We start from the raw sequence: 12,781 nt of genomic DNA, 5'->3' as shown, positions 1-12,781 counted from the left end.
GACTGAAAAGATTTGGCATGAGCCCTCGCATCCTCAGGACCTTCTATCACTGTGCCATTGAGAGCATCCTCACTGGATGCATCACCACCTGGTATGGCAACAGCACCGCCTACAACCGCAAAGCTCTCCAGCGAGTAGTGCGGTGCTCTGAACGGATAATTGGAGGTGAGCTTCCCTCCCTCCAAGACATCTACAGGAAGCGGTGCCTGAGGAAAGCGGGGAGGATCATCAAGGACTCCAGTCACCCCAGCCATAAACTGTTCAGACTGCTTCCATCAGGAAGGAGGTTCTGCAGCATCCGGTCCCGTACCAGCAGACTGAGAGACAGCTTTTTCCATCAGGCCATCAGACTGCTGAACACGTCATAGACACCTCACCTTCACTACTGGAACTTTAACATTATGCACTCCATACTGTACAGTAACGCCACTGTTTTGCACATGTCTCAACTCTGTATATTTTTATATATTTTATTTATTGACTCTATTTAATTTGTAAAATATGTGTACACACACACACACACACACGTAGAAAAACATTTAGTATACACATCCAGAAATTTTTTAATTTTTTTTTGCATATACTATTATATATTGTACATATATTTATTAGTTTCAGACTTAGCCATTCGTATATTTTGCCTGTTTATGTTATTGTATTTTGCACAACTCTGTTGCTTGTGAAGCTCGCACACAAGAATTTCACTCGCATGTGCTGTACCGATGTACCTGCACATGTGATGTGACAATAAAAGTGATTTGATCATCGAACAATCAAGCGTTTCATTCAAAATAGTCAACAGGGTCGCAAGAAGCGTGTGGAAAAACCAAGGCACAAAATAACTGCCCATGAACTGAGAAAAGTCAAGCGTGCAGCTGCCAAGATGCCACTTGCCACCAGTTTGGCCATATTTCAGAGCTGCAACATCACTGGAGTGCCCAAAAGCACAAGGTGTGCAATACTCAGAGACATGGCCAAGGTAAGAAAGGCTGAAAGACGACCACCACTGAACAAGACACACAAGCTGAAACGTCAAGACTGGGCCAAGAAATATCTCAAGACTGGTTTTTCTAAGGTTTTATGGACTGATGAAATGAGAGTGAGTCTTGATGGGCCAGATGGATGGGCCCGTGGCTGGATTGGTAAAGGGCAGAGAGCTCCAGTCCGACTCAGACGCCAGCAAGGTGGAGGTGGAGTACTGGTTTGGGCTGGTATCATCAAAGATGAGCTTGTGGGGCCTTTTCGGGTTGAGGATGGAGTCAAGCTCAACTCCCAGTCCTACTGCCAGTTTCTGGAAGACACCTTCTTCAAGCAGTGGTACAGGAAGAAGTCTGCATCCTTCAAGAAAAACATGATTTTCATGCAGGACAATGCTCCATCACACGCGTCCAAGTACTCCACAGCGTGGCTGGCAAGAAAGGGTATAAAAGAAGAAAAACTAATGACATGGCCACCTTGTTCACCTGATCTGAACCCCATTGAGAACCTGTGGTCCATCATCAAATGTGAGATTTACAAGGAGGGAAAACAGTACACCTCTCTGAACAGTGTCTGGGAGGCTGTGGTTGCTGCTGCACGCAATGTTGATGGTGAACAGATCAAAACACTGACAGAATCCATGGATGGCAGGCTTTTGAGTGTCCTTGCAAAGAAAGGTGGCTATATTGGTCGCTGATTTGTTTTTGTTTTGTTTTTGAATGTCAGAAATGTATATTTGTGAACGTGGAGATGTTATATTGGTGTCACTGGTAAAAATAAATAATTGAAATGGGTATATATTTGTTTTTTGTTAAGTTGCCTAATAATTATGCACAGTAATAGTCACCTGCACACACAGATATCCCCCTAAAATAGCTAAAACTAAAAATAAACTAAAAACTACTTCCAAAAACATTCAGCTTTGATATTAATGAGTTTTTTGGGTTCATTGAGAACATGGTTGTTGTTCAATAATAAAATTATTCCTCAAAAATACAACTTGCCTAATAATTCTGCACTCCCTGTATTTCCATGTGAACAGGGTGAAAAAACAGTTTTGATACTTAAATTGTGTCAAAATGACTTTTTGAGGCATTTTTAGTGTAAGATGTACTTGGTAAATGTGTGCGGATTTATTTTTTGTATGTTAGTTGAGTTGTGTTACCAAAATCAAGTCTCTTGGACTCTTGGCATTTTGTTTCCACCCAAACAGGTCAGACCGCTGGGTGGAATATTTCGGTTACATGAATGACAGTATAAATATATATCAGGATGCATGAGTTTGATTAACCGACCATGCTACAGATAACTCAATAAAACCAAACCATATGCTCACATCCAGTTGTCCTCCAACACTTACCAGTAATAGATGACATCGTTACTACACTTCCTCAGTATACCTGGAGAAGGGTGTCTGGACAATGTTTCCAAGAGGAAAGGACGAGGAATGTTATTATCATGGCTACCTTTGCCAAATGTGATTTATTGTGTGTCCCCTGCAGGGGCCAGCATACTGTACCCTGTACAGGAACACATCTCAGTTTTTATTCGTTTTCTTTGACATGGTTGCGAGTTGGAGACTAGTGCGTGTTAAACAAAATGAGTGTACGTGGTGATTTCCTTTGACCAGTTCAGTTTAGCTGTAATGCTGACGGCCGCTGTGGAACACAATCAACCAGAATAAACAGCCGGAGTCAAACTTAACAATCTAATCTCTTGTTCTGACATACTAACCAGCTTAAATACCGATGAACAATTTGTGCTGGCAAAATTTTCCCAGCACACTGCGATAGGATGACTAAAACCCAAGATTTATACCCTGATTGCACTTGACTGATTGCACCGACCCATGTTGTGTAACACCAGTGTCAGTGGAAATAACGTACCAAAGTTACAGCACAAACTACCAATGTGGGGAAGGATAGGCCTCATATTTTCCTGATGCATTTACACACAAAACAAACTGCACCCAGTTTATTAATTGTCTGCTTATGACTTCTTTGTCTTTCGGTAACATCTGTACTGCTTTACATCTTAAAGAACCCCAGTTTGCCAGTGTTGTTGTTGTAGTATTTTTACAGAAAGATATGTGAGAATTACAATAGCATTATGCAGATGCAGTCTCCTTCTAAATCCTCTCACAAAATGTAGGCCAAACAGGTGAAGGCCGCTAACTTGCCCTGTCCCGGTCTGCCACACAGGAGGCACAGGATGATGTGATTTAGGATTTTAATCCGGAAAAAAAAAACGAAAAAAAAAACATGGGTCGCAAGATTACTAACAGAGGAAAGCATTTTCTCTTTTTTTGGACTGTGCTTTTCATTTCACTGCGTGTTTTTAGAGGTACACAGTGCGCACAGCAATGAAAGCGAAGGTAAATAAATAATTAAGTCATGAAAGATTGAAAGCTTGATGAATGATATTGTTTAAAGCTGCATGGTACCAGTGTGCATAGCACGACATCCACGTTTTGGTGTTCTGTCATATTTACAGTGCACAGCACTTCTAAAATGTATAACAGGATTGTTATAGTCAATTCTCGTAATGACCCGCTCCATCTTCCCGAACAAGCCAGGAAATCTTCGTATAAACATGGCATCCATCCACTGCGAACTGAGTCACATCCAGGGCGAGACCGCAGCCTGCAGAATGAACAGCAGAAACACACGGAGGAGGGGAAGAGCCAAAACGTGATGGAGGAATCACCGGAGCGGCAAAAAAAAAAAAAGGAAAAAGGGGGGATAATTTCTAGTGGGAGGGGAGAGAGAGAGAGACGAGGAGAGGTTGAGGGAAAGGAGAGAGAAAAAACATGTAGAGGAGTTGGGGTAGTGGCCTAGATGTGTGAAACGCCAGGGGTTGCCTTTTTTTCTTTCTTTTTTTGGTTCACTGCTTGACTAACACAGTCAACCCAATAGTGGAACAAATATAACAGGGACGTCCTGAAGCACCAAACTAAATGAAAAGTTGTGTAGACCTCTCAGTTTTGCGCTTTTTAAATAATATGCAAACTTTAGAGTTGGGGTGGTCCTGAGTTTTGGTGCACAGAAATACAATAAAATAAAGAGTTCTTGGTGGTATGTGCAAACTAAAACACCCACACAGGGACTAAATCTATCTCTTTTATGCCGCTTGACTGATAACGATGGCCTTGGAGGCAGACGGAGGTTCATCAAGGAGCGCTCCTGAAAAATATCCCCGGGCGGCGTTGGAGCGCAACGGCTACGTGAAGACATGTGTCACCCCGCTGTTCCAGGACGCAGGGTGCCAGTCGTCGTGGCTCAGACTCGCCGTGACATGGACTTGCCGAGGAGTGTCGTCTGCGGTCTGCGTTGCCTCCATCTCCGTTACTCTCGCTCTGCTGCTCAGATTGGTCGACTGGGATGCAGGCAGCAGGACCAACGGAAATAGCAGCGGCTCCGACCCTCGTCTTCATTTCGCGGCGGGCTGCGCTGTCGAGCTGCTTTTGAGCGTGTGTTACTGCGTCTCCCCCGCTTTTACACTCGTATGTGCCTTCTTCTGGGTAGGGCTGTATCTGATTCGCTGCGGAGTACTCATCCGCACCGCGCTGTTTCTGTTAGCGGTGTGCCACTTGGGCGAAGCCGCGGCGCATTCCCTCCTGTGCGGCGCCGAGGAGCAGCTGCTGTCCTTCTCCGCAACCCTGGTAGTCCTCGGCTGCCTAGGCAGCGGGGCTCTGCTGGTCGTCCGGCTGGGTCAGGGAGTGTCCATCCTCGTCTTCATTAGCGTCATCAGGACCGTCTCACTTGTCTCCCTGAGTCGAGTCCGGGCCAGTTGGAGACCCTACCTGGCCTACCTGCTGGGGCTGCTGGGGGTTTTGCTTGCGAGGTATGCTGACCGGCTCTTGCCGGCCTCAGGGACCAGCGGGACGGGGTGCTGTGGCTCTGTGACCGGGGCGAAGGAGGAGGACATCCCTGTCTTCAAAAGGAGACGGAGGTCCAGCTCCATAGCGGCCTCGGAAATGATGGCTCACAGTCAGAGCAACAGCAAGTCCCACCGCAGGACTTCGCTGCCTTGCATTCCGCGGGACCAGGTAAGATGTAACTTTGGACCGGACCTTACTGGCTGTTTTGTTACTGATTTGCTTAGGAACTTTCAACCACTGGCATGTAATGCTTTCGAGTCCCCCTCTTTCTCTGATGGCATGTGTGAGAGCTTTACATGCATTTTTTTTAAACATTGGGCCAAAACGGAATAGGCCGAAGACACTATAATAACACTTGTTTTGATGACCTGTTTGCTCCATGCAGGGCCACATCTGTGTTTTCCCAAGATGCTTGTTAATGTAGTATTTTGGTGCTTTGGTCTTTTGAATTTCACGATCCTGTACATCCCTTTAAACACCGATGTTTACCTTGAGCCTACTCTGACGTTGTTCATTTGGTCATCATAGTTGTGCTGTGCTCTGTTTGGGGCTGCTGATAAGGAAATGGATGGTGTATTTATCACGCCAAGTTACCGCGTGCCTGTGTGTGTGTGTCTGTATTCGCGTGCATAGGTGTGAAGTCACATGTAAATATTTTTGCAAGCCTCTGCTTCTCCAGCTTGCAGGCCCGTGGTGCCGTGTCAGACTTTTTACACATATTATCTTTATGGCAGCATAAGGGATTGTGAATAATGGCTCACAGCTTGTGATTATATATATATATATATATATATATATATATATATATATATATATATATATATATATACTAAAACCGGGAAATTTAAATAAAACATACATACAAAATAATGTGACTTAATGTGATTAAAACTTAATGTGACTTAAAAAATACATGTTAAGTAATGTTAAGTTTTTAATATATCACAGATGGTGCCTTCTTCTTAGAACAGTGCTCCAACCTCCAAACATCCATCCCTTCACACTCATGGATGCTACCTTGTTTGAATGTTCTTCGCCCGTCTTTGCCCCCCTCCTTCTTTTTGGTTCTTATGTCCTACACCGGCAAGCTGAGATAAAATGAATGTTATATGAAGCCACTCATTTTCAACTGAAAGTGTCACCACATGGTGCATAGTAATAGGGAGGCATGCTGGTGTTTTCACAGTGGGGATTCGGTGATCATCCCGAGTGGGTGAGCTTGTGTCACAGTCACCCGTGTATGGCTTAGCTACAGAAGCAGCATAATCCTGATTACGCTGCTCTTTTTCTTCAACTTTACCCTGATCTCATTTGTAGATTTTGAGAATAGAGAGAGAAAGGAAACATGGCAGAGAAAGAAAAGCTTAACAGTAGCAGTTAAATGGCTTGGTTTATGGTGTAATCACAGTGGATGATGGTGCTTTCTGTACGTCCACACAAAAACGTTGGTACTTTGTACACACTTTGTAGCTTTCTATTATTTATATTTGTCCTGTGGAAGAGGGAGCGTACCTCATATTGCTTTCTGGAGAAAAATATACAGGTGCTGTTTTCTGTGATTTTACTGAGACTGTTTGATGTTTTTAAGGAGAATCAAAACATTCATTAATGCCCTGTTAAAAAGAACGTTTCCTTCCTGACTTTTGCATTATAAAACATTATTATAATTAGCTATATATCCATGTTAGACTGAATTGCCATAGATACATTTTGTCTCACAGAAGCCTAAAATTTGTGTTTACCTGAGATGAACTCAGTGTGGGTGATGGTGAGCCACCAAGTGCCCCAAAATAGCAAAGGGAATACACCTTTCACAGTTTACTAATCTGGACTCACCCACATTGTCCCAACACACAAGTTTCATTCTCTCACGTCAAGCTGTTCCCACATCAGCTGTCTGACTCGTGATGCTGGGATGTTCACTGCTAATTGGTATCTAGGGAACAGTGAGTTAGTGGACTATCTGTACTATTAGAAGAGCTCCATTACCCATTCTGGTCACCATGTTTGGAACAGGAATAGTGACAAATTGAATTCTGAGAGTTAAAAAAAAAAACAATGAAAATTTTTTTAACTGACCAGATGCTGAGGACAGCGCGTCCTCTTTTAACCTTTTCTCACTGGGTGTAATCTGTAGGACCGACGCACGGACACAGATGTACGCCACAAAAAGAGAAAGAAATTCAAAGCAATTGGATTGCTCTTAAACCTCTTAAACTTCCACCAGGTCACCGGAGGGCCACCTGGGGTTAGCACTGGTTTTTGTTTTAGCCACACACATTACATAGGTAAATTTCCAGAAGCAAAATGAGGTTATATTAAAAATCAAGCACATTTTTGAGGTTGCGGCCTTTATCTCAGAGCCTCTCTTTGACACAGATGCTCACAGTTTATCCATACTGTAGAAAATGAAGCTCTCCAGAGTGCAGTTGTACCTGAGAGAAGCGGGCGTTTTCATCAAGCGTTGGTTGTGCAGTATTTATGAAGCAGGCTGGTGCAGCCTGCCAAGCCAGAGGCAAGACAGGCACTCTGCTGAACAGGAAGCTGGGAAATAGCATTGGCTCAGCTCCATGGCTTTATTTCAGTATTTTTTTTTCTCTAAAGTGAATGGGATTAATTCTCCTGCTGATGCACCACTACGTTAAAGCCTGTTGGTTTCTGCTGTCCATACAAAGGAGTTTATAATATTTGATGATTTTAACATCCATTATGATCCTTCTGGATCAGCTCCACACAGAGGCCTTGTGTTTTGACAGGAGTTGTTTGTCTTTTAGCCAGGGTCTCAGTGGGATGGGGGATTTTGGGGAATAGTATTTTGTTTGTTGGGTTGCATGCAGCTGACAAACACTTGCTGTGTGCAACATGACAACAACCATAAGTATGTCGATAAGCAGCGTAATATTTACATTTATTTTATTTATTTTTTTATGGCGGTGTTTGCTTTTTCAGTTGCATAGCAGCAATATGGGTTTACTGAAATATTTGCACATTGTTTCACCCGAGGCTAATTTCACTACTTTATATCACGATTAAGGTTGCTCTCTTGTTCAAATCATTTTCATAATCTCTTCACCATATAAAGTATCTGTGTCAAACAGGAGGGGAAAGACGGGAGAGAGACAGATTCTAAAGCAGAAACATGTGCTCTGAAATCTATTTGAGGGAAGGCCCACATTCTCTCACTGACGCACATACATTTCCAGGGAGACACAACCAGCTCCAGTCGCCAGAGCGCTCTTACTCTGAATGGCATCCAGTCTTAACATACAGTATTTTTTCTTTTATAGGATAATGATGGAGAGTTTTTAAAATCATTTAAAATGCATAGATAATACAGCAAGTTTTTATCTTCTCAATAATTGCCAGTAAAAGCACAGATGACTGTACAATATCAAAAACTGTGTTAAAGCTTTGCAGTGCAAATATAATAGGATTATGGTTCAGTGAACCTTGTTATTAGGACAAATAAACCGTATACAAACTGAGACGCTATAAAAAACACGAGTTGTGGGCTTGTTGGTTTGAGTATACCTCATGTTTTGTTATTTATTGTTGTTGCAGATGTCACCTGTAAACAGCAACTGTATTTATAGAAATAGCCACTTCCATAATAATTAGACAATTCCCTGATGTCAGTGTAGCTGTTTAATATGGTTAGCTGAGCTTCCCTGCCATTTTCACGTGTGTTCATTTTCCTATATGTATATTTACTGCAAACTGGAAACAGAGAAGCTTCACCTTCAGTGTAGAATTTGTGCCTTACCACCAAAACCAACATGTTTCAAAAGTTGCAACTTTTACTTTGAAGGGGAACGGATGCTGTTTCCAGGTTGCATCTCACTGGTGCGCTATGATAAGTTAGTGAGTGTTTACAGACGAATTGGAGTCTTCCATGAAAACTGAAGGTGGCCGTGCTAATCTGCTGGTCTCCAAAGAAATCACAAGGAGGTTTTTAGTGCAGCGCCCTCTGTGGGACCAGCAAGCTAAGCCGTCGGGGAATGCATGTATTTCTCTAAGGACTGGCAGTTATCAGGGCAACATTGATCGGTCTTTAGGCCTGCATGACCTGAGAGTTGCAATTCTCCAATCAGCCTGGGCCATTAGATAATAAGGCTGTGCAAGGTTGTGTATGTCATTGATTTATCTCACAGTACACCTGAAAAAATGTTGGACTTACTGTGCTGTGTATAGTAGATGAAAAGATTATGAAAACATATAGCACTGTGGAAAAGTCTTGGGCCACTCTCCATTTCTTTATTCTTTGTTAGGAAAATGGGAAAAAGGTGCGGCAGTTTATTGAACATTGTGCAAAAATACATAGAAATACAGTGTATGAGGTAAAAAGAGTTTAAAATTCTAAAATTTGGTATGACCACCTTTATTCTTCAGGACAGCCTGAAATCTCTTAGGCACGGTTTCTTTAAGTGATCTTCAGGAATAATTCTCCAGGCGTCTTGAAGGACATTTAAAGCTCTTCTTTGGATGGTGACTGCCTTTTTGTTCTGTCTTCTGTCAGTCATCCTACACTGCTTCAGTAATGTTGAGGTCTCTGGGGATGCCAGTGCAGGACTGATAATATTCCACTGTGTCTTTTCTATCCAGGTATGGTTTTACTGCACTGACAGTATGTTTGGAATTATTGTCATGCTGAAAAATTAAGCTATTGCCATTCCAATACTTCCCAGATGGTACTGGAAAATCTGACCATATGTTTCTATCTCCATAATTTGGAGGGATTCTCAGTTCCAATTTCAAATTTATTGAAATTGAGGTTAAGTGGCTTCATGAAATCCTCTCAACATAATCAGGTACTGACCATGTTGGACTGAAAATGAGTGAAAAGGAAGTCAATCTCCTGGAGAACTATTGCTCGAGACCACTTTAAATTTTACAGAAATGTCTGACTCAGTGCATGCAAACTATAAAATAATGAGGGCTGGCTCAAGACTTTCACACATTACTATATCTATACATAAAAAAAAAAATTTTTTTTTGCTATACCTGAGCAGCTCTACAGTGTTTTCTACTAGATTATAGTAACATTTAAACAGCAGTAATTTAAGTACCTCAAAGAAAAAAACCCCAAAAGGTTATATTTGTGCATAAAGTGAAAAAGTGTGAGCAGGAAACTTAACAGTCTTGATTAGATATTACTGTTTATATATCACTACATTTCAGTTATAAACATATATACTCCTTTACTATTAAAAAGACACACTGAAAAACAGGGAAGGTAGTCATAGTGATAAAACAGTGAAAACAGACTTCCTGAAGAAAAGTGATTGAAAGAGTTGAATCAGGACAGGGTGTATCTATCCATGGGTAGCACCGAGACATGGGTGAATATGTGTGCGTGCGTGCGTGTGTGTGTGTGCGTGACAAAGAGCTTTAAAAAGCTGGGGGTGGGGGGTAGCTGGAGTTAATGTGGGGTATAAGAGGAGTGTTGAAAGATTTGCAGTTTACAGCGAGGCAAAACGTGGGAGTGAGAGGAGATTCTCTGCCAAGCTCCGCTTAAGTGTTGATTGTAAAAGGACAACTATCTGATCCTCGTGTTCAACCTCTTTGCTTCTGTTCTAAACACACCTTTGCTCTGAACGCTCACATGGACTCACACACAGCTGAGGCAAGTTCGTACTGACTGCTTATAGTTTGCCTGGCAGTTATTGCGTATGTGTTTTTAATGTGTTTGTGCATATGTAAGGTGAAGATGGCCCAGTGCCACATGCCTCCAGAGAGAGGGAGAGAGAACACAGGGCAGGGGGAAAAGAGCAAGAGCAAAAGAAAGTGTGTGCAATAGAGTGGCCTCCGCAGCTTGCTCTTTAAAAGCAACAGCAAATAATTTTAACCTTTTCTGGTCATTTCTGTATACTGTACACGCGCTTACACACACACGCACATACAGTGGGTTCCCTGCTGGCTGTCCAGATGAGGTTTGGTGGCGCTGGACAAGGATTGCCTTGTTACTCGATTCAATGGTGTGTTTTAGCTCCAAAATATGTTTGGTGAGAGGTGAGGAGGGGTGAGGGGAGGGTGGTTGGCCTGGGCAGGGGGCAACATTGACAAGCAGACTCTAGACCTGTCCATACATCTGTCTGCAGGTATGTCTGCTTCTCTCTTCCCCTACAGTAAACACTCTTACACACTTTACTTTCATGACATTTGTCAGTTTAAGCCTTCACGAAAAACCCAACACGCCACCTCACACATCACACATTTAAGTGTTCTTTGTTGTTCAGCTTTCCCTTTACTCTGTGGACGCAGAGCATGGGCAGTTTGGATCAGCGAGGACATAAGCAGAGGTACATTTTTAAAACTGTATTTATGCAGGAATTGCTGGCATGTGTGCATCTCTTTCATTGCTGTGCCCTGGGTTTACAGACTTAGTTAACACCTACTGACGTACCTGGGAGCTACACAGCAGCACAAGCAGTGTTGGAGTACTGGTGACCCAACTAGCTTAAAGAATGCCCTTCTCCTTAATGTTTTCAGAATTATCTGGAAATACGAGGGATTTACCTTTTCAACAACCGGCATCAGATCATCCTGGCATCTCCAAAACCTGTTAAAAATATACTGTGGGTTCAGGGTGATTCTTGAGCTTGCAAAGTGATGTAAAAAATATTTCTAAAGTTTTGATGAAAAAAAAACAACAACTATTTTTCAGTGGCAACATTTCCTGCAAAAAAATTCATTTACATATTAAAACTGGACCATTAACATCTTAACGGCTAAAGTCAGTCTAATTATTGTTGTATGTATTTAAATTGTTAGCTTTTTTATTTTAGCTAAAAAAATTATGGGAAAATATGTTTCATCATTTAAAGTATTTAAATGTTTAAATAGAATATTATTTAAATAGTATTCACAATATCTATATGTTGTTGAGTGCATGTTCAAATACAGGTGTGTGTGTCTGCGTAAGACTGTATGCGTGTCCTTCGTCGTGGTTTATGCTTGGTCAACAGTCTGCCAACACTGTGTTTATCTTGGACGCCTCCAGCCTGTCTGTGGATTACCCAATCAGATAATCAAGGATATAATTGCATCACATGCATCTGGGAGTGTTTTTCCCTTCCATTATCCCTCATAATGCACACATACATGTCTCGCTCACGCACACATACACGCTGCAGACACACGCGGCAGGTTTCATCTAGGCATAAGAATGCAAAGCTGTCTTTACCTGCTGTATTCTGTTTTGACAGAAGAGCATCACTGACTGCTAAAGTGCTTTGAAGAGAGATACTCTGGCATACCTGCTCTTTCAGAAATGGGTCTGAAGTTATTATAATGATGGGGAAGTGGACATGAAACAATGCATGAGAGACTACCATGATATTTTGCTTCTGATGTTTAAAATAACTCACGGGTTTATTTTAGTTTGTAATGAGTCCTTTTTCCCCCTTCTTTTTTAACCCTAACCCTAACCCCACAAATTATCATCACTCACAGATCAGTGCTGTCGCTCTCTATACACAGTTCGCGCGATTGCAAAGTGAAAGCAAAAAAACAAGCGCAAATTCAAACGCGATTGCAATATGTCACATATTGACAGTGGCTCACCGATGCCAATGACATAATTACCCAGCTACATTTCTGAAAGAATGCAAAAGCATTGACATATATTTTTCCGTCCTACGATAGCCCGACGGGCAGGGCAGAGATAGATTTTGGTAGCCCGACTGAAAAAAATCGCTAGCCCCGGGACGTCGGGCTAGCGATATTGCAAGCCCTTTATCTGATCGAGGAATCACTCATCTTTGGAAAAGAGAGTTTATTACAGAGAAATGTCTCTTTCCAAAATAAAAGCTATACTATCCGCTTCTTCTGGGCTATATTCTCAGCAGCATATTAAACATATAAGGAGAATCCTGTGCTAACAGCTGTCTAAATGACTCGGCTAAAGTTAGTAGCATGCTTGTT

General features: G+C 42.1%; 1 protein-coding gene across 1 annotated transcript in view; it reads left to right on the top strand.

Moving 5' to 3' along the window:
• The first annotated feature begins 4,120 nt into the window (after positions 1–4,120).
• LOC146618787 (cGMP-inhibited 3',5'-cyclic phosphodiesterase 3A-like) overlaps positions 4,121–12,781 on the top strand; it is a 70,212-nt gene continuing 61,551 nt past the window's right edge. The window contains exon 1 of the mRNA XM_085370324.1: positions 4,121–5,026. Coding sequence (XP_085226450.1) covers positions 4,121–5,026 — 906 coding nt within the window. The remainder of the gene's footprint in view (positions 5,027–12,781) is intronic.

This window comes from Diplotaxodon limnothrissa, linkage group LG14 (assembly GCF_057381915.1).
Source record: "Diplotaxodon limnothrissa isolate DT_005_m linkage group LG14, D_limnothrissa_male_GT1.1, whole genome shotgun sequence".
Lineage (NCBI taxonomy): Eukaryota > Metazoa > Chordata > Actinopteri > Cichliformes > Cichlidae > Diplotaxodon > Diplotaxodon limnothrissa.
The sequence above is the reverse complement of the archived record's forward strand: the minus strand, read 5'-3'. Positions and strand labels throughout refer to the sequence as shown.